The sequence below is a fragment of the Symphalangus syndactylus genome, chromosome 9, assembly GCF_028878055.3.
Source record: "Symphalangus syndactylus isolate Jambi chromosome 9, NHGRI_mSymSyn1-v2.1_pri, whole genome shotgun sequence".
In the NCBI taxonomy this organism is placed as follows: Eukaryota; Metazoa; Chordata; class Mammalia; order Primates; family Hylobatidae; genus Symphalangus; species Symphalangus syndactylus.
The window spans coordinates 109,419,624-109,442,703 of NC_072431.2; the positions used below are offsets into that span (position 1 = coordinate 109,419,624).

The 23,080-nt window shown below is 38.3% G+C and overlaps 1 protein-coding gene across 1 annotated transcript in view; it reads right to left on the reverse strand.

The window, feature by feature from the left end:
• The window catches only part of LOC129490758 (phospholipid-transporting ATPase FetA-like), a 114,698-nt gene that overhangs the window by 82,625 nt on the left and 8,993 nt on the right, over positions 1-23,080 (reverse strand). The window contains 1 exon segment of the mRNA XM_055294545.2: positions 21,741-21,817. Coding sequence (XP_055150520.1) covers positions 21,741-21,783 — 43 coding nt within the window. The 5' untranslated portion in view covers positions 21,784-21,817.

Below are 23,080 nucleotides of genomic sequence, written 5' to 3' on the forward strand. Positions count from 1 at the left end.
TCTGTCTCCGAAAATAAATAAATAAAAAAAATTAAAAAGAGTTTTATAGTTTTAGCTCTTACATTTAAGTCTTTAATCTATTTTGCATTAATTCTTGCATATGGTGTGAAATAGGGGTCCGTTTTTATTTTTATATTTTTGTATGTGTATATCCAGTTCTACCAGCACCATTTGTTGAAAAGACTATTCGTTTCCCAATGAATAGTTTTAACGTCCTTGTTAAAAATCAATTGACCATATGCATTTTCTGTATCTACTGAGATAATGAGGTTTTTATCCTTCACTCTGTTAATGTGGTATATCACATTGATTAATTTGCATATGTTAAGTGATCTCTGCATCCTAGAGATAAGACCCACTTGGTCATGATATATGATTCTTTTACTGTGATACTGAATTTATTTGCTAGGATTTTGTTGAGGATTTTTGCATCTATCAGGAGTATTGGCCAATAATTTTCTTTTCTTGTAGTGTCTTTGTCTGGCTTTGGTATCAGAGTAATGCTGGCATGATAAAATGAGTTTGAAAGTGTTCTCTCTTTTTCAATTTTAGGAAGAGTTTAAGAAGGACTAGTGTTAATTATTTTTTAAATGTTTGATAGAATTAACCTGTGAAGCCATCTGGTCCTGGGCTTTTCTTTGTTGGGAGGTTTTGTTTTTGTTTTTGCTTTGAGACAGAGTCTCACTCTGTCACCCAGGCTGGAGTGCCAGTGGCACGATCTCAGCTCACTGCAACCTCCCTGGTTCAATAAATTCTCCTGCCTCAGCCTCCCAAGACGCTGGGATTACAGGCGCCTGTTACCACGCCCAGCTAATTTTTGTATTTTTAGTAGAGATGGGGTTTCGCCATGTTGGCCAGGCTGGTCTCAAACTACTGACCTCAAGTGATCTGCCTGCCTCGACCTCCCAAAGTGCTGGGATTACAGGCGTGGGCCACTGCACCCGGCCTGCTGGGAGGTTTTTGATTACTAATTCGATCTCCTTACTTATTAGTCTGTTCAGATTTTTTCTTTGTTAATCAGGCTTGGTAGGTTGCATGTCTCTAGGAATTTATCCATTTCTTCTAGGTTATTTAATTTGTTGGCATATAACTTTATAATAGTCTCTTGTGATCCCTTTTATTTTTGTGGCATCAGTTGTAACATTTTCTCTTTCATTTTGGATTTTAGGGTCTTCTCTTTTAAAAATGAAAGTTTACTTAAGGGTTTGTCAATTGTGTTTATCTTTTCAATAAACCAATTCTTAGTTTCATTAATTTTTCTTGTTTTTCTATTCTCCATTTTATTTATTTTTACTCTAACTCCTTCCTTCTGCCAACTTTGGGCTTAATTTGTTCTTTTCCTAGTTCCTTAAGGTATAAAGGTAGGTTGTTTAATCGAGATCTTTCTTTTTTTTTTCCTTAATGTAGGCATTTATTGCAATAAACTTCTTAGAACAACTTTTGCTGCATCCTGTAAGTTTTGTTATGTTTCCATTTGTATAAAGGTATTTTTATCTCACCTTTTGGATTTTTTTTTTCACCCATTGGTTGTTACTCTAGTTTCACACCATGTGGTTAGGAAAGATACTTAATATACTTTCAATCTTTTTACATTTGCTAAGACATGTTTACGGCCCAACATATGATTTATACTGGAGAACAGATCCATGTGCACTTGAAAAGAACAATACATTCTGCTGTTTGGGGATGGAATGTTCTGTATATATCTGTTAGGTCCATTTGTTCATAGTGTTATTCAAGTCCACTGCTTCCTTGATTCTCTTTCTGAATGATTCTATTGCTGAAAGTGGATTGTTGAGGTTCTCTACTTTACTGTACCGCTATCTATTTCTCCCTTCAGTTCTGTTTATCTTTGCCTTATATACTTAAAGTAATTATAGATAGGTAAGTATTTACCATTGTCATTTTGTTAATTGTTTTCTGAGTGTTTTGCAGTTCCTTTGTTCCTCTCTTGCTGTCTTCCTTTGGCCTTATACATTTAAGTGCTCTGTTGTTGGATGCACTTATATTCACTAGTGTTATATTCTATTTATGAATTGGCCCTTTTATCATTAAATAATGACCTTTCTGTCTCTTATGACAGATTTTTCTGACATAAGTATAGCCACCCTTGCCCTCTTTTGGTTACCATTTGCACGGAATATCTTTTTACATCCCTTCACTTTCAGCCTATGTATGTCCTTAAAGCTAAAGTGACTCTCCTGTGGGTAGCATATTGTTAGATCTTATTTTTTTGTTTTGTTTTGTTTTTTCATTCAACCATTCTAGTCAGTCTTTTGATGGGAGAATTCAATCTATTTACATTTAAAGTAATTATAGATAGGTATTTACTATTGCCATTTTGTTGTTTTCTGAGTGTTTTGTAGTTCCTTTGTTCCTCTCTTGCTGTCTTCCTTTGTGATCTGATGACTTTTGGAGTGGTGTGCTTTGATTCCTATCTTTCTCTTTTCTGTATCTACTAGAGGCTTTTTCTTTGTGGTTACCATTTGTACAAATTGTGACCAATATGAAACTGGGATGTTCAGCTAGGTTTGCCCAAGGATTTGAGATTAAACAGATTTAGATTATATACACTAATTTGCATAGAGTTGACATTTTTGCAATATTAGTCCCCTATCTGGTAACACGCTATATTCCTGTGGGAGAGACAGAGAGATAGCTGTTGGTGTCCTCCTGGGACGCCACTCCTTTGTGCATGATGATCATGTCTACATAGTCAGCTTACCAGCAATACATAAGCAAATGGCTATGAGTCTTCTCTGGACTATGCTTACAACCCAGCTATGCAGCTTGTAGTTTGTTCTACTGGACTAGGACATTTCTTCCTTGTTATATTTTATTCTTGTGATTATTCAGATGGTTACTGGATGACTACTAGTTGAATAAACATGGGAGAAGTTTTATACTTATGTGAGATGGGATTGATATATTTTGTGGAGCTTTATTTTGACTGGCTAGTGGCTTATTTACAACTGCGTGATGCAAGGGCTTCTGCTAATCATTGAAGCTTAGCTTCTCTGAAGCAGTGGAACATGCATAGCTCAGATAATTTAGTCACATCTAGGATTTAGAGCTGGTGTATGGCCTATGCCCTTTGTGCAGGGACTTTCTCAGGGGGCACAGATAGCTACCTGATTAAGGCAGGGCACCAGAGAAGTATTGGTGTTTCTACTAGTGTTGAGATTCTCCAGTCCTTGGACAGGCTATGTTCATACTCAATATATTAATGGATTAGTGAATAAAATCAGTTTCTCCCATGCCATTTATCCCTTCAGACCAGTAAAACCTCTCTATTTGTTTAAAAATATTATTTTATAACTCTTGATAAAGTTATATTTTCTTACTGGATTTCACATTTCTTATTAAATTTAATCCTAAATATCCCTGATTATTTTTTAACCTAACAAGGGTCTAACAGCCTCTGCCAGTAGCTTATCTGGGTGAAACAGGCCATTCTCTCACTAGTTCTGAGGGATACCTGGGGTTCAGCCTCTACACAACAACTGAATACTGAACACATATCTCCCTTTTTGAGTTGAAGAGTAAAGTAAAGCAGTAGATCCCAAGGTTCAGAGCCTGAGTTGCTAAAGACAGATTGAGACTCCAAAGTAGGGGCAGGATTAACCTTCACTGTGTTCTGGCTCTTTGATGACAGACCTGCCATGAAGAAAGAAGAAGGAGAAAGGAAAGTAGGATTTTCACCAGGAGAAGAGGAATTGGGGGCTAGAAAGCCAGATTTCCTAAGAGGTCTACGATGAATGAAAAGAAGAAATGATGAGAAAAGTGGTTAAAACATCACTTTGCACAACCATCTAAGAGAATAAACTAAATGTTTGAGACAGAAAAAAGGCAGGCTGTAAGGAAAGAAAGTAACCAGTCTTGTTTGAGATCATAAAGGCAGGAAGAAAGTTTTCAGACTGGATAATAAAGATTAATTCAAGATTCCCTGGGGCATGTAAATACTGTGAGAGAAGACTGGGTGACTGTTTTCCCCATTACTTGTTAATTCAAAGGTTATTCCTGTTTGGCTGAAACAAGAATGACAAAATATGAATTATGGGTGAGAGGTTAGAATGACAGAAGGTTGGAAATTAGTTGAGACAAGGAGAGTCTAGGAAATAGTCTAGCTGAAGAAGTTCTAGCTATGGAACTCAAGGGAACAAACACGTACTTCTAGCCACTGGTGACTATGGAAAATTCATTCTCCATTAGGAACTGAGGGTTGAGTCTACAGCCTATTCAGTCAAAGACTGGTTTCAAAGGACCTGTCCTAAAAGCTGGCCTGGGCATGGTGAAATAATTGAACTAAAAGGGCCAGACATCTTGGTGAAGTGAGGCAATCTGGTGTTATAAAGTGTGCAGTAGACTTAAAGTTAAAAAATATAGCAAGCTCCCATAGTAGTTAAGAACACAGACAATTGAGTCAGGCTGTCAGGGTTCAAATCTTAGTCTTCTACTTCAGAGCCTGAGTTGGCGAAGACGGACTGAGACTCCAAAGTCAGGGCAGGATTAACCTTCACCTTGTTTTGGTTCTTTGATGACAGACCTGCCACGAAGAAAGAAGGAAAAAGTAAAGTAGGATTTTCACCAAGAGGAGAAGAGGAATTGGGGGCTAGAAAGCCAGATTTCTTAGCCTTGAGAAAGTAACTTAGCCTGAGATTAATTTTGTTTTTCTGTAAGATGGAAATGATAATAATATCTACTCATAAGGTTATTGGGAGGATTAATGAGTTAAGGCACACAAAATATTTGAGAACAATTCCTAATAATTAAAAATGCTCAGGACATTTTAGCTATTCTAGACTGGACTCTGCGACTAAATTGTTAAGTGACCTAGGGCAGTCACTTTTCATTTCTTGGCTTTAGTTTCTTCATGTGTAAAATGGGGTAGTAAAACCTACTGTATATGCTAATAGGGCTAAATGAGGTGATAGATGTAAAGTGCCTATCTGATTCCTGACAAATCAAAAGTACACATTTTCAACCTGAGAAAAGGTGAATTAAAAATAAATAAAAAATAAGAACCACACAAAAGTACACATTAGGCTGGGTGCAATGGCTCATGCCTGTAATCCCAACACTTTGGGAGGCCAACGTGGGAGGCTCACTTGAGGCCAGGAGTTCAAGACCAGCCTGGTCAAGGTAGCGAGACCCTGTCTCTACAAAAAAAAATTTTTTTAATGTAGCTGGCATGGTGCCACACACCTGTAGTCCTAGCTACATAGGAGGCTAAGGTGGAAGAATCGCTTGAGCCCAGGAGTTGGAGGCTGCAGTGAGCTTGATCATGCCACTGCACTTCAGCCTGTGTGACAGAGGGAGACCCTGCCTCTAACAACAACCAAAAAAAGAGTACACATTAAATGTTATATTCTGTTATTTATCGTATAATATGTCAAGGAGATTCCATATGCATCATTGATATAGTTGTCTGTGCCCAAAATAGATTTTGAACTTTCAGCTACCTTCTGTGGATGCACTAGGCTAATCCAGGTAGTGGAAAAGGAAGTGTACAAAAGCTATAGTCTAGTGAGGAGAATTCTGTCTACCTGGTAAAAAGGTAGTAGAAGTCTCAAAGTAGAAGAAGCCTCTGTTTAAGGACATAATGCTTAGAGTTTTGACTCAAATGCCAGGGTGAAAGACTTAGCTCTTATGCAATATATGTAATACCACCTCAGGTTTTAGGGGTTAAAGCTACAGAAGATTGGCAATTATCCTAGCAAGGAAATGGCAGAAACTAAAATGGAAAATGAGCTCTGTAAGATGAAACAAAAGAAAGTAGCACACTGAAATATAAGTAACCAGGAAAAGAAGGAGGAGGGCAAAAAAGGAATGAAGGCCAGTTAGTCAGGTGGCAATCAGGCTTAGGAGATTCTGAACAAATATTGCCTTGCTCACAATGGGGAATTGATCACAAATGGGATTTTCCAGCTAATGCAAGAACAATGAGATGATCTTCTGGAGTGCAAGTCTCTTAACTACTGGATTAGTCAAGGCTTACTCTCCATATACTACTGTATTCACAGTTCTATTAAGCCCACATGCTGGCAGGGCAAATTTAGCAATGACCCCTTGCTGTAGTTCTAGATTAGCATGCCTAGGTGATTTCAGCCAAGTCATTTAATGGCTGTCATAGAAATCTCCTTTTCCTGTCTCTAAAAATAAGTGAAGATAGCTGCAAGGGGAAGGATAAAGGGCTAATTTCAGGTCAGATTAGTTGGAGACAGTTATGGTTTGGCTGTGACCCCACCCAAAATCTCATCTTAAATTGTAATCCCATAATCCGCACGTGTCAAGGGTGGGACCACGTGGAGGTAACTGGATCACAGGGGTGGTTACCCCCATGCTGTTCTCATGATAGTGAATGAGTCTCATGAGATCTGATTTTATAAGTCTTTGGCATTTCCCCTGCTTGCACTCATTCTCTCTCCTGCTGCCCTGCCAAGAGGTGCCTTCTGCCATGATTGTAAGTTTCCTGAGGCCTCCCCAGCCATGTGGAAACTGTGTGTCAATTAAACCTCTTTTCTTTATAAATTACCCAGTCTTGGGTATTTCCTTATAGCAGCATGAGAATGAACTAATACAGAGTCAGTTTGCATTAAGAATACTAGAATTTCTCACAGATTCCAAATGATCACAGTTTATCCTATGGTAGTCAAATAATCTAAAACATTACAGCTATCAGTAGATTTTAGCTAACCATATGGCTTAAAGTCTTGAATACACAAGAAAATTTATTTTTCATCTCTCCAGACTTCATTCCTGAGATATCTGGAGCATAACCACCAGATATTTCCATGTAAGGAATGGTAAAATGACTGGGCATGGTGGCTTACACTTGTAATCCCAGCATTTTGGGAGGCTGAAGGGGGAGGATTGCTCAAACTCAGGAGTTCAACACCAGCTTGGGCAACACAGCAAGACACCATCTCTTAAAAAAAAACGTATGGTAAGAAGAACAGCTAAATGATGTAGCAGAGTCATCACAGAAAAGGCCAGTATCCATGGCCCTGCAGAAAGGGCAGTAACTAATTTGTTTTCTCACCACCATTTCATTATGTGTTTCTGGTTCAGTCTACCCACAGCTACATCCCATGGTTTATATTTAACTTACTTATCATACTTACTTACAATACCAGCATTCTCCTACTAAACAAAGAGCTCCTTATAGGTAGAGACCACGAGATCAGCTTTTTTAGATGCCACATATGAGTCAGATCATGCAGTATTTGTCTTTCTGTGTCTGGTTTATTCACTTAATATAATGTTCTCCAGATTCATCCATGCTGTTGCAAAATGACAGGATTTACCTCTTTTTTTATGGCTGGATAGTATGGTGGTTACCAGGGGCTGGGAGGCTGATGAGGGAGGAGTTGGGGAAATGTTGATCAAAGATTACAAATTTCAGTTAGATAGGAAGAATAAGTTCCAGAGATCTATTGTACAACATGGTGACTATAATAAATAACAATACATTGTATTCTTGAAAAATTCAAAGAGATTTTAAGTGCTCTCACCATAAAAATGACAACTATGTGAGGTAATGTATATGTTAATTAGCTTGATTTAACCATTCTGGAAGGGGTTTTGTGTGTGTGTGTGCATTTCAAAACGTGTTGTACACAATAAATATAAGTAATTTCATGTTCATTAAAAAACCATTAAAATATTTCAGTAGCTTTTGAGGTACAAGTGATTTTAGTTACACAGATGCATTATATAGTGGTGAATTCTGAGATTTTGGTGCACCCATCACCCAAGCAATGTACACCGTACCCAATATGTAGTTTTTTACTCCTCACTCCATTTGCAACCTCCCCCTTCTGAGTCTCCAAACTCCATTTTACCACTTTGTATGCCTTTGTGAACTCATAGCTTAGCTCTCACTTATAAGTGAGAACATACAGTAGCTAGTCTTCCATTCCTGAGTTACTTCACTTAGAATAATGTCCTCCAGCTCCACCCACGTTGCTGCAAAAGACATCATTTCATTCCTTCTTATGGCTGAGTAGTATTCCATGGTGTATATATACCACATTTTCTTTATCCACTCATTGGTTGATGCATGCTTAGGTTGGTTCTGTATCTTTGCGACTGTGAACTGTGCTTCAGTAAACATGTGTGCATGTGTCTTTTTCACATAATTACTTCTTTTCTTTTGAGTAGATATCCAGCAGTAGGACTGCTGAATCAAATGGAAGATCTATTTTTAGTTCTTTAAGGAATCTCCATACTGCTTTCCATAGAGACTGTACTAATTTACATTCCCACCAGCAGTGTATAAGCCAAATACTTACAACCACATCCTTCTCTTTTCACCATATCCATACCAATATCTATTGTTTTTTGGCTAGACTTGTAGGAGCAGGGTGGTATATCATTGCAGTTTTAATTTGCATTTCCCTGATGATTAGTAATGCTGAGCATTTTTTTCATGTTTGTTGGACATTTGTATATCTTCTTTTGAGAAATGTCTATTCATGTCATTTGCTCACTTTTTGATGGGATTATTAGTTTTTTTCTTGCTAATTTGTTTGAGTTTCTTTTACATTCTGGATATTAGTCCTTTGATGGATGCAGGGTTTACAAATATTTCCCCCCATTCTGTAGGTTATCTGTTTACTCTGATGGTTATTTCTTTTGCTGTGCAGAAGCTTTTTAGTTTAATTAGGTCCCATTTATTTGTTTTTGTTGCATTTGCTTCTGGGGTTTTAGTCATGAATTCTTTGCCAAGGCCAATGTTCAAGAGAGTTTTTCCGAGGTTATCTTCTAGAATTTTTATGGTTTCGGGTGTTGGATTTAAGTCTTGATCCATCTTGAGATGACTTTTGTATATGGTGAGAGATTGGGATCTAGTTTCATTCTTCTACATGTGGCTAACCAGTTTTCCCAGCACCATTTATTAAATAGGGTGTCCTTTCCACAATTCATGTTTTTGTATGCTTTGTCAAAGATCCGTTGGTTGTAAGTATTTGGCTTTATTTCTCTGTTCTCTATTCCGTTCCATTGGTTTATGTTCCTACTTTTATACCAGTACTATGCTGTTTTGGTAACTATAGCCTTGTAGTATAATTTGAAGTCTGGTAATGTGATGCTTCCAGGTTTGTTTTTTTTTTTTTACTTATGATTGCTTTGGCTATTCAGAGTCTTTTTTGGTTCCATATAAATTATAGAATTGTTTTTCCTAATTTTGTGAAAAATTATGCTGGCATTTTGATAGGACTTGCATTGAATCTGTAGATTGCTTTGGGCACTGTGGTCATTTTCACAGTATTGATTCTTCTAATCCATGAGCATGGGATGTGTTTCCATTTGTTTGTATCATCTATGATTTCTTTCAGCATTGTTTTATAGTTCTCCTTGTAGAGATCTTTCACCTCCTTAGTTAAATATATTCCTAGGTATTTTATATTTTTTGCAGCTGTTTTAAAAGGGATTGAGTGTTCTTGATACGATTCTTAGCTTGGTGGCTGTTGGTGTAGAGTAGTGCTACTGATTTGTGTACACTGATTTTGTAATTTGAGACTTTCAAAATTCGTTTATTAAATCTAGGAGTCTTCTGGAGGGGTCTTCAGGGTCTTCTAGGTATATGCCCACATCACCAGTGAATGGAGATAGTTTGATGTCCTCTTTCCAACTGAGATGCCCGTTATTTCTTTCTCTTGCCTGATTGCTCTGGCTAGGACTTCCTAATAGACTATGTTGAATAGAAATGGTGAAAGTGGGCATCCTTGTCTTGTTCCAGTTCTCAGAGGGAATACTTTCAACTTTTCCCCTTCAGTATGATGTTGACTGTGGGTTTGTTATATATAGCTTTTATTATTTTGAGGCAAGTCCCCTTCTATACCTAGTTTATTGAGAGTATCACAAAGAGATGCTGGATTTTATCAAATGCTTTTTCTGCATCTATTGAGATGATCATACTTTTTTTTTTTTTTTTTTTGAGACGGAGTCTTGCTCTGTTGCCAGGCTGGAGTGCAGTGGCACAATCGTGGCTCACCACAACCTCTGCCTCCCGGGTTCAAGTGATTTTCCTGCCCCAGCCTCCTGAGTAGCTGGGACTACAGGTGCATGCCACCATGCCTGGCTAATTTTTGTATTTTTAGTAGAGATGGGATTTCACTATGTTGACCAGGCTGGCCTTGAACTCCTGACCTCATGATCCACCCACCTTGGCTTCCCAACGTGTTATATTACAGGTGTGAGCCACCGTGCCCAGCCAATCATATGTTTTTAATTCTGTTTATGTGATGTGTCATGATTATTGATTTCCATATGTTAAACCATCCCTGCATCCCTGGGATGAAACCCACCTGATTATGGTAGGTTTCATCAACTCACTTGATCTTTCTGATGTGCTGTTCGATTTGGTTAGCTAGTATTTTGTTGATGATTTTTGCATCTATGTTTATCAGGGATATTGGTCTGTAGTTTTCTTTTTTTTTAATGTTCTTTCCTGGTTTTGGTATCAGGGTGATACTGGCTTCATAGAATGTTTTAGGGAGGATTACTTCGTTCTCAATCTTTTGAAATATTTCAGTAGAATTGGTACCAATTCTTCTCTTAATGTCTGGTAGAATTCACATTAGAATCCATCTGGCCCTGGGCTTTTTTATTGCTAGCAATTTTTAAAAATTACTCATTCAATCTCACTGCTTGTTATTGGTCTGTTCAGGGGACCTATTTCTTCCTGACTTAATCTAGGAGAGTTGTATGTTGCCAGGAATTTATCCATTTCCTCTAGATTTTCTAGTTTCTGTGCATAGAGGTGTTGTTAGTAGTCTCGAATGATCTTTTATGTTTCTGTGGTGTCAACCGTAATATCTCCAGTTTTATTTCTAATTGAATTTATTTGAATTTTCCCTCTTCTCTTGGTTAATCTAGCTAATAGCCTATCAATTTTATCTTTTCAGAGAACCAGCTTTTTTTTTCATTTATCTCTTGCATTTTTTTGTTTCAATTTCATTTAGTTCTGCTCTGATTTTTATTATTTCTTTTCTTATGCTAGCTTTGGGTTTAGTTTGTTCTTGTTTCTCTAGTTCCTTGAGGTGTGATATTAGATTGTCAACTTGTGATCTTTCCAACTTTTTGATGCAGGCATTTAGCACTATAAACTTTCCCATTAGCACTTTTTTTGCCGTATCTCAGAGGTTTTAATAATCTGTGTCACTATTGTCATTCATTTAAAAGAATTTTTAAATTTCCATCTTGATTTCATTGTTAAATAAAAAATAATTCAGGAGCAGATTGTTTAATTTCCATGTATTTGTATAGTTTTGAGGGTTTCTTTTGCAGTTAATTTCTACTTTTATTCCACTGTGGTCTGAGAAAATACTTGATATAATTTTGATGTTTATAAATTTATTAAGACTTGTTTTTTTGGCCTATCATATGGCCTATCTTGGAGAATGTTAAATGTATTGATGTATATTGTGCATATCTTGGGTAGAACGTTCTGTAAATATCTGTTAGGTCCATTTGTTCGAGAGTGTAATTTAAAGTCCATTTTTTTGTTGTCGTTGACTTTGTCTTGATGATCTCTCTAGTACTGTCAGTGGAATACTGAAGTTCCCCACTATTATTATGTTGCTATCCATCTCATTTAATAGGTCTAGTGGTAACTGTTTTACGAATCTGGGAGCTCAAGCATTAGATGCATATAAATTTAGGATTGTAATACCTTCTTGTTGGATTGAGCCTTATATCATTGTATAATGACCTTGTCTTTTTTTCACTGTTGTTGCTTTAAGGTCTATTTTATTTTAGATAAGAACAGCCACTCCTGCTTGCTTTTGGTTTCCATTTACATGGAGTATCTTTTTCTACCCCTTTACCTTGAGTTTATATAAATCCTTACATGTTAGGTGAATCTCTTGCAGACAGCAGATATTTGGTTTGTGATTTTTTTAAATCCATTCTGCCAATCTGTATCATTTAAGTGGAGCGTTTAAGCAATTTATATTTAACATTGAGATGTGAGGTACTGTTCCATTCATCACGTTGTTACCTAGGTACTTTGTATTTTTCATTGTGTTATTGTTTCATAGGTCTTGTTAGTTTTATGCTTTCAAGAGGTTTATTTTGCTGCCTATCAAGCTTTTTTTTCAAGATTTAGAACTTTAGAATTTCTTGTAGGGCTGGTATGGTAGTGACAAATTCCCTCAGCATTTGTCTGAAAATGACTTTATTTCTCCTTCATTTATGAAACTTAATTTTGATAGATACAAAATTCTTGGCTGACAGTTATTCTGTTTAAAGAGGCTAAAGATAGGACCCCAATCCCTTCTGGCTTGTAAGGTTTCTGCTGAGAAGTCTTCTGTTAGTCTGATGGGTTTTCCTTTACAGGTTAACTGATGGTTTTGTCTCACTGCTCTTAGAATTCTTTCCTTCACATTGACTTTAGATAGCCTGATGACTATATGCTTGGTGATGTCCTTTTTGCAAGGAATCTCCCAGGATTTCTTTATGCTTCTTGTATTTGGATATCTAAATCTCTAGCAAGGTCAGAGAAGTTTTCCTCATTTATTCCTTCAAATAAGTTTTCCAAACTTTTTGCTTTTTCTTCTCCTTCAGGAACATCAATTATTCTTAGGTTTGGCCATTTTACATAATTCCATATTTTTGGAGACTTTGTTCATTTATTTTTATTCTTTTTTATTTTTTCTGATTGGGTTAATTTGAAAGCCTTGTCCTCAAGCTCTGAAATTCTTTCTTCTGGTTGTTCTATTTTTAAATCTTTCCACTGCATTTTGTAATTCCCTAAATGTGTCTTTCATTTATGGAAGTTCTGATTAGCTATTCTTCAAGATCTCTATCTCTTTAGAAAATTTTTCATTCATACCCTGAATTTTTTTTTTTTTTTAATTTCTTTGTGTTGGCTTTCACCTTTCTCTGGTATCTCCTTGTACTCAAGGAAATAATCAAAGCTTAATAATCAACCATTCAAATTCTTTATCTGGTATTTCAAATATTTCATCTTGGCTGGGTGTGGTGGTTCACGCCTGTAATCCCAGCACTTCGCGAGGCCGAGGTGGGTGGATCACCTGAGGTCAAGAGTTCGAGACCAGCCTGGCCAACATGGTGAAACCTCGTCTCTACTAAAAATACACACACAAAAATAGCTAGGAGTGGTGGCACACACCTGTAGTCCCAGCTACGTGGGGAGGCTGAGGCAGGAGAATCGCTTGAACCCAGGAGGCGGAGGTTGCAGTAAGCCAAGATCACGCCACTGCACTCTAGCTTGGGTGACAGAGAGAGACCCCATCACAAAAAAAAAAAAAAAAAAAAAAAAAATTCATCTTTGTTTGGATCCATTGCTGGAGAGCTAATGTGATCTTTTGGGGTTGCTATAGAACCCTGTTTTGCTATATTACCACAATTATTTTTCTGGTTCCCTCTCTTTTGGGTAGACCGTTTCTTCTAGTTATTATAGAATTATTTTTATTGTGTTTTTTAAAAATTTCTTTTTACCCTGTTAAGGATCTGACTTTAATGTTTACTATAGCCTAATTCGGCTCTTGATGCTTTCAGGGGTGAAGATTCTATGTAAGTTCCTTGGTTATTGGGAGTCTTTGTATGATGGCCTTCTCAGATGCTAGTTTGTAGTAACAATGTGCACAGTGTGTGCGCAAGTTTACCGTCTCACAGGGGGTTGGAATGGCAGAGTTCTCTTGAAGCTTACTTATTTCATTCCCCTGTGGTATACACCTTTTTGCTTACTTATTTTTCCCTAGTATTTTATTTACTGGTTGAACAGTCTGGGCTTCAGGCCAGCAGAGGAGGTATTCCTGTGTAGAAACCAGTTGTGGCTGAAGCAGGTGGGTAAATGCAGTACCCAATGGTGGGCAGAGGTCCCAACTTTGTCAGAGGTGGCTGGGGGAGCTCTCAGTGAAAAACACTGAGGTTTTATCGGGGGAAGGGTGGGAGCCACATAGCTCCCCTGCCAGGCCAGCAGGGCACACTCCTGACCGTGTTCTAGCTATTCAGATCAGACAGGTACCTGTTTTCATCTGCAGGAATGTTGATGTTCCAAGTAAGGAAGAATTGTGACTTACCTCTTGTGCAAGCCTGAACCTGGAGAGTGCTCCTCCTATGAGGATACAGTCACCTTGAAGTGTTCCAGAAAGGCTATGCATAGATGCACTCACACCAAGCTCCCAGGGGAGAAGCCCCAGCTGTGTCTGCAATGGTGGATGAGGGGGAAAAGAAGTCCCCTTCTCTGAGACTCTTCACAAGCAGCAGGCTTGGTGCCTGGCTGTTGGAGTAGAGCTGCAGACTTTCCCTGCTAAGCCCAGCACTGCAACTGTGCCCCTGCTGAAAGAAACTTCCACCAGCAGAAAGATCTGGGACTCAGGGCCTGCCACCCAGAGTCTTTTGTCCCATAGTATATTCCCCTTTCCCCTAGAAGTAGGAGTCCCTGAGAGCCAGACTACTGTGAATTCTGTTGCTCTTCTGGATCTAGCCACCTAGAGGGGTTGCCACACTCCAGGCTGGTACTAGGGAATGTCTGCAAGGGATCCAGTGATATGACCTGTTCTCAAGTTTCCCAGAAGCAGGTACTAGCACTGGCTCCGATGGGGTTTGCAGGGGAGTTACATAGACTCTGTGAGATTCCTTGGTTATAGATAGGCTTCGTGTGTTGGCTTTCTCAAATGCCAGTGGTAGTAAGTAATCACCTGGTCACGTGAACAGACTCAGGACCTCCTGGTCAGCTAAGGTGGTGCAGACAGTGGTGATAGCTGAGGTTAGGCACAAGTTTCTTCCTTCCTGGGTGCAGTGTTATTCTACCTGGAGGTGCTATAATGGACTGTGTTGGCCTCTAGCCACAAGGTGGCACTTGGAAAAGAGCACCAGCTGTGGTAGTAGGGGTGGGGTTTGTGCTTGCCTTATATTCTCCAGGGAGGGTATTCTGATTTCTCAGGCAATGGGTAGGGCCATAAAGCTCCCAAAAGTTTCTGTTGTTTGTGTTAAGCTACCAGGGCGGGTGGAGGGGCAAAGCCAGGTGGAGGCTGGATAAGGCAGGTCCTGTGCTCTGGCTCTCCACATGCAGGGCAAGCAGCAGCCCCTGTGGAGCTCAAGGGGCAGTTCTCTGGCCACTGGGATATTATTCCAAGGAGAAGTATAGCTGTTTCTACTGTATAGAAGAGTTCGCACAAGGAGTGAAGAGTAGCAGGTGGCAGTAAGCCCCACCCAGCTCCCATTAACATGACAAGACAGATCTGACACTCCCAGTAATCCACTAGCAGCAGCAAGCTAAGGTCCAGGCCATCTTGCTCAGAACTAAAAATTGCCCCAGGCCATAAGCCTTCCCTGCAGAGATACTATGTGAGGTACTGCATATGTTAATTAGCTTGATATAACCATTCTAGAAGGTATATCAAGCTATATTTCAAAACATCATGTTGTACACAATAAATACATACAATTTCGTGTCAATTTATTTAAAAAAGGTAGAGACTATGTTTTTTCTTTTCTTTAAATCTCTGTAGCCTACTGCTTGGCTCAGCATTAGGCTCTGGATATAATAAAGATTTGTTGAATGAACAAGTACACAAGTGAAAAATGCTTAGAAACATGTTCTGCTAAATTGGGGTCAGATTGCTGTCCAAACTCCTCCAGTAGAGGACAATCACCTCCTCCTTATGGGAAGATCTTTATAATCACAGAACAGCTGGACTCAAAGAGGAGCCTCAGCTAAGGCTAATGGTTTGTTGACACGTCTATGCAAAAGTCAGCAAATCAGAGGATATTCAGCATGGCTGAAGAGGGTGTGTTGAATGCAGTGTTAAGAAGAGCTTTGAGAGGAAGCTCACTGAAGTCTGGAGTGTCATGAAAAGTCCAGCTCCTGAGCTACTACTGATCTCCTGCACCTCTAAGTCTGACCATCCCCTAAAGCTTCATTAATTCTTCTGTCTGAGTTAAGCAAAAACAAGTCTAAAATTGTTCAAAAGATAAGAGCCTAAAGAAAATCAAAATAATCATAAAAACTGTCCAATTTATTAACAAGGGTCCATAGAAGGTTGGTTTGGCTGGCACAATTTAGGACATGCTCAAAAACCAAAGGCCCTATTCCCTACTCCCTTTACAGACCTTTGGCTTCTCCCTTTCTGTAGGGCAGAAGCTGACAGGAACATCCAGGTGGATGGAAATTGGGAGTTGTGCTTTCATACTCTGACCACATTTGGAATCTGGGACCAATGATTTCTCATCAATGCAGTAAAGGTAAAATTAGTCTTGTATGACTGAACTGCTAGACATTACATTCAGTGCTTCTCAATCATAAAACCTTCCCTGGGATAGGAGACAAGAGTTTGGGAGTTATATGAAAAGCCATCAGTTAGAAACAAAATGCCTTGGTGATGCTAAAAAAGCGATTTAAATCTAAAAGATTCAAACCTTAACCTCTTCTGTTTAGGGTTGCCAGATTTAGCAAATAGAACATTCAGATACAAGATAAGTATGTCCCAAATATCTGATGGGACACACATACTAAAAAGTTCTTTGTTTATGCAGTGGCATGATCTCGGCTCACTGCAACCTCTGCCTCCTGGGTTCATGCGATTCTCCTGCCTCAGCCTCCCGAGAAGCTGAGATTATAAGCACACGCCACCACGCCTGGCTAATTTTTGTATTTTTACTAGAGACAGGGTTTCACCATGTTGGCCAGGCTGGTCTTGAACCCCTGATCTCAAGTGATCTGCCCATCTTGTCTTCCCAAAGTGCTGGGATTACAGGTGTGAGCCACCACACCCGGCCACTGGGAACTTTTGATCTGTCTTTTCTAAACAACTTTATGAGATAAAATTTATAAACCATACAATTCACCTATTGAAAGTATAAAAATTAGTGGTTTTTAGTATGTTCACAGAGTTGTGCAACCTAAATGTCTACTTTTGTGTTTATTTAAATGCTCTTTTGTAGAGTATTCTGTTACTAAGACTCTGATTAACTTTCCTCTCTACATGCCACAATATCTATGCCCTCTTCCTTCCTGGAGTTCTTTTTCTTTTTTTCCTTTTCTGTCCTTTCTTTTTAGTTTCTCCAACTTAGTTATTTTCCATTTGTGATTACGCTTTTTTCTTTTTATTAATTTTAAGAATTACCCAAGTAATGTAAAAATACATTTTCACTGTAGAAGATTCAAAAACAAAAATATATACAGAAAAAATTTAAAGTTTCCTTTCCTGTGCCTTCCACTCCTTCTTTTCCTAAGGAAACCACTAAAAATAGATTGGTGTATATCCTTTGGGTCCCTTCCATTTCAAGGAATTTATACACAAATATTTATGCATATATACACATCTCTCTCTATATATATTTTTGATGAGATCCTACTAAATGTATTGCTCTGCAAGTTACCTTTTTCTTTTTACACTATGCATTGGTCATCTTCCCATGTCAATACATATAGATTTACTCCAACCTTTTGAATTACTACCTAGTATTATTAAGCTACCTCTCGATAACTGTTGATAATTTTTATTGTTGTCTTGTGGTGGTGAAGATGGTATTTGCAGAAGTGTGTGGAAGGTAAAGGAAAGGGAAAGGAGAAATATAATAATGGGACAGTCTTGCAAACTCTCTAGGACAGAGAGAACTCTGTAGGCACTATGCTAGGCAGAAAATCTAGTGGAATCACACAACATAGATGTAAAACAGCAAAGCATTTCAAGGCAGGGTATACATAAGATGTTAAATGAATTGTAGAGACCCAAGATAATTAAAAATATCTGTCCACACAAAAACTTGTACACATATGTTTACTGCAACATTATTCATAATACCCAAAAAATGGAAACAATTCAAATGTCTATCACCTGATGAAGAGATAAATAAATTATGGTATATCCAAACACTGGAATAGTATTCCGCCATAAAAAGGACACATGCTACAATAAGGATGGACCTTGAAAACATAAGTGAAGGAAGCCAGTAACAAAAGGCCACATTATATGATTCTATTTATATGTCAAGTCGAGAAAAATCCATTAGTGGTTGCCAGGGGATAGGAGAGCAGAGAAAAGAACTGAGAGTGAATGCTAATGGGTATAGGGTTTCTTTCTGGGATGATGACAATGTTCTACAATTAAGCTATGGTCATGGTTTCAAAACTCTGAATATATTTAAAATCACTGAATTACATGCTTTAAAAGGGTGTATTTTGTGATATGTTAATTGTATCTCAATAAGACTATTATTTTAAAAAAACTGGGCCAGGCATAGTGGCTCACACCTGTAATCCCAGCACTTTGGGAGGCCACTTTGGGAGCCCACTCAAGTGGGGGGATCACTTGAGCCCAGAAGTTTGAGACCAGCCTGGGCAACATAGTGAGATCCCATCTCTATAAAAAAGTACAAAAATTAGCTGGGTGTGGTGGCATGTGCCTTTAGCCCCAGCTACTTGGGAGGCTGAGGTGGGAGGATCACTTGAGCCCAGGAGGCTCAAGCAATGAGCCTCAAGTTGCAATGAGCCAAGGTCACACCACTTCACTCCAGCCTGGGCAACAAAGTGAAACTCTGCCTCAAACAAACAAAAACTGTAGAACCCAAGCACTACAGGAATTCAAGAAGGAGAGATAAAGGGAGGCAGGGCAGAATTGTTGGAAAGAGCTTCATGGAGAAGGACTTGCACTAAACTCAAGAGATGAACACAGGTTAATTAGGTAGAGATGCAGGGGTCAGTTTTGTAGGCAGGAAAAAGGACTTAATGAAAGGCTTGGCATTGAGATTAGACAAGTTGTATGATAGTACAGTAAGTACGAAAATCTGAAGGAGGCAGAAAACAAGAACTTCAAGTCAGGACTTTAACATTAGGATAATGATATTAAATTTTATCTCAGAGAATCCTACAAAGATTTTGAGCAGGGGAAAATGTGATAAACTGGAATTTCAGAAACATTAATATGATAGATTTACAGGGGAACAGAGTGCAGACAGAAGTATCACTTAAAAGACGGCTTTAATAGTCAACACTTAAAATGATGAAAGGCTGAACTAAGAGGTGGTAGAAAATAGAAAGGAGAGGCCCGGCATGGTGGCTTATGCTTGTAATCCCAGAACTTTGGGAGGCCAAAGCGAGTGGACCATTTGAGGTCAGGAGTTCAAGACTGGCCTGGCCAATATGGTGAAACCCCGTCTCTACTAAAAATACAAAAATTAGCTGGGCATGGTGGTGCGTGCCTGTGATCCCAGCTACTCGGGAGGCTAAGGCATGAGAATCGCTTGAACCGGGAGGCGGAGGTTGCTGTGAGCTGAGATCATGCCACTCCACTCCAGCCTGGGCAACAGAGCAAGACTCTGTCTCAAAAAGAAAAAGAAAAGAAAATAGAAAGGAGAGGGTAGACAACCAAGATGTTAGAACTGACCAGTATTTATGTACTGTAGATTTTCCAACCAGAATAGGCCTGAAGATTCTGAATATTCAAAATAGTGTTACCTGCCAAATTATTGGGTTTAGCACTGTTGTTTTGTAAATTCAGTGCAATAGGCCAAAATCTTGGGTAAACCAGTATTAATTGCTTACTGCTCAAAATAGCAGAAGCAGTAACTCTACCTGCAGTAGGTAGTCCTAGCCTACCTGTAGGGATTTATGCCAGGAAAACTGGTTTCAATTCTTTTTCCTTGGTAAAATGTTTGGCTTTTGAAATAACACACATTTATAAATGAAGTTCTTAATTATCTTTCTGATTGAAAGTGTCAAGCTCTTATAGATTATTTTTTACACATTTACCAGTGTTTATCATGTGGCAGATACCATCCTAAATGCTTTATAAATATTACCTAATTTAATCCTTACAGCAACCTTATGTGGTAGCACTTTTATTATTATCCCCATTTTATAGAGGAAGAACTGTAGCACAGAGAAATTGGGAGATTTGCCCAAGATAATGTGGTAAGTGGTGGAGCTAGGATTCAAACCTAGACAGTATGACTCCAGAATTCATGCTCTTGACTACTATGCTTCCCATATGGTATTTATTTCACTGCATTTATGGCAGATATTTTATATTTATTGGTGCTATTAAATATGCTCTTAATTAATTAATGTTTCCCCTCACTAAACCATAATCTCGCTAACAGCAGAAATTCTGTATAGTTTTGTTGCTATTGTATTGCCATACCTAGCACAGTGGCTAGCACTTATTTAATAATCAATAAATATTTGTCGAATGAATTGATCAGTCTTTATCGATGATTACTACATTTTTCATTTGCCTGGAACTTACCACTCCCTAAAGTATTCTGCTCTCCGTATTTTCTGTTCATAAGAATATGCAGAGCAGTTGATTATCTTCTGGGTTATTTAGCCCTTTAGCTCTCCTGAGGGTAGCAGAGGACTCCTTGGTTTTCCTTTGGATGGAAGCTTCCTGACTTTCTACTTGTGGAACTAGGACCAGTGTCCTTGACATGGGCTTCCTCCAGGAAGAAATCGGACAACTGCCCAATGACAGCAAGTAAAGAAAGTACACTCGCCTGTAATCCCAGCACTTTGGGAGGCCAAGGCGGGCGGATCACGAGGTCAGATGGAGACCATCCTGGCTAACACAGTGAAACCCCGTCTCTACTAAAAAAAAATACAAAAAATTAGCCAGGTGTGGTGGTGGGCACCTGTAGTCCCAGCTACTCGGGAGGCTAAGGCAAGAGAATGGTGTGAACCTGGGAGGCGGAGCCTGTAGTGAGCTGAGATCACACCACTGCACTCCAGCCTGGGCAACAGAGCGAGACTCCATCTTATTAAAAAAAAAAAAGAAAAGAAAGTACACTGTGACCTTCAATCAGTGAACTGATTTCATTCTGCACCTTCTCCATTCCTCAAAAGGAAGCCTAAATCTGAATCTTCCTTTTTCAAAATTTCACGTTAGAAACAATTTATTGTTGTTGTTCTCACATAACAGGCAGTTCCATTCTGAAAGATGGCTGGAGTGTGATTACTCCTGCTCCCTTTAGGAATTTTTTTTTTTTTTTTAAAGATAGAGTTTCCCTCTGTCACCCAGGTTGGACTGCAATAGCACAATCTTGGCTCACTGCAACCACCACCTCCCAGGCTTACGTGATTCTTGTCCCTCAACCTCCCAAGTAGCTGGGACTACAGGCATGTGCCACCATGCCTGGTTAATTAATTAATTTATTTATTTATTTATTTTATTTTTAGTAGAGATAAGTTTTGCCATGTTGGCCAAGCTGGTCTTGAACTCCTGGCCTCAAGTGATCTGCTGGCCTTGGACTCTCACAGTGCTGGGATTACAGGTGTGAGCCACCATGCCCAGCCTCCCTTTAGAATCTTGATTCACCAAAGGAAAGCACGGAAATGGTATGGAAATCCTCCCTTACTACAGAGACAGATCCATTTGTTCTGTCCACAAAAAGGCTGCAAAGGAGGACCTTATCTGCCTCAGCAGCCTTTTTTCACACTGATCACCTCTTTTTAGCAGGAGGCAGTTACGAAGAATGGGGAGAGAAGGAAAGGTACACAAGCTTTACTGGTGAATTTCCAAATATAAAAGTTAAGAGATCAGTACTCAAATCAGGATTTTCAGATGATAAAATAGTGGAGCTTGTACTTGTAAGTACAAAGTATTTACTTTTGAAAAATATATTTCCTTTCCTGATCAGTTGTTTGGTAGGTTAACAATCTGATTGCCAGGTTGATCTGCCATATGTGCATGTACACACACACACACACACACACACTTCAGAGGTAATAACAATGACATACTCAGATACATTTTCCTGAGTTTACCTACGTTCATCTTGTCTGTCCTCACTTTGGCTTTTAAATAGAGACATTGCAGAGTAGACCAACTATAATTCCATGGAATTTCTATAAAGGAAATAAAGATTCAGAATATGAGAATTTCTCATGCTGATACTGTGTCATTCAAAAACATTCTTAAGAAACTTGGAACTTGATCCCTGAAGTCCAAAATGATCTATCTCTAAGACACATATGGTAGTTTGGAATTCACTTTATTTATCTTCATCATAGTTATAGTTTCAAAGCTTGGGAAACAGATTTCATTTCCTGACAACCAAGTTGAAATTGATGACTACAATTGTCAGAAAAATCATCTGAAACCTAGAAATAGGTGAAAGAAATTATTGGGTGATGTTTTAGTACAGTTTTGGGCTTATATCTTTGATTAGTTTTCTATTGACTGGACTATTTTATAACTCGTTAGGGCAGAGGTTAACTTACAGATTTTTATCTAGTAGTGATAAAAATCTTTTATATCTGGTGGAAAAGATGACTCCAAAGTTTATGACTTATTGCACTTTAAGACCTTAATTAGTTTTGTATATCATTCAGAAATCATATTTTAACATTCCTTTATTAAATTGCCTATAAATATTTAGCTCTTAGTTTTTCATTTGAACTGATCTTAATATCTTACTGGTTCCCTCATTAATTAATAAATTAAATAAAATATTGGAGACCTATTAATTTCATATTTATATAAAAGTCAAATTTTTTAATACTTGGAAAAATTATACTTTATCAAACCCCATGATTTGCTATACAGACATATCCTTCTTTGCTTCCTATTTTTCTCTCCATTCTTAATCCAACTCAAAAAAGGCCAATAAAGTATATGTATTTTAATCAATTTCTTTCAGGTCCCCTAAAGTATAGATGAGTCAAGACTAGAAAACTTCATGGGTATTTTCACCTCAATTTTCCCAGACATCCCAACATAGGGGAAAAATAATCTTGAGAGAGGTGTAAAGTCTAACTAAAATGGTGTTCCCAGCCATGATATATTCAACAGTTAGAAAAAAAAAATAACCTTGACAATTGTGATCACTTTGGAAAGATAATACTTCTTCTAGTTCTGCCCTCAGTGAGTCTCAAGTGACCTCATTATGAATACAATTTGTATTTCAGGAATCTAGGCAGAGTTGCATCCTAAACCTTTAGGAGCTAGAAAGTTAACAGCAGTCAGATAAAAACTATAGGAAATGAAGTGCTGGGCATTGTGACAAATTGGTAAGCAAATGCTTCCTATAAAAGTATCCAGATTTTTTTTTAAAAGAAAATTAAATACCGTGCAGGCCAAACAAAATTTACTTGTGTTTGTGGGCTGCA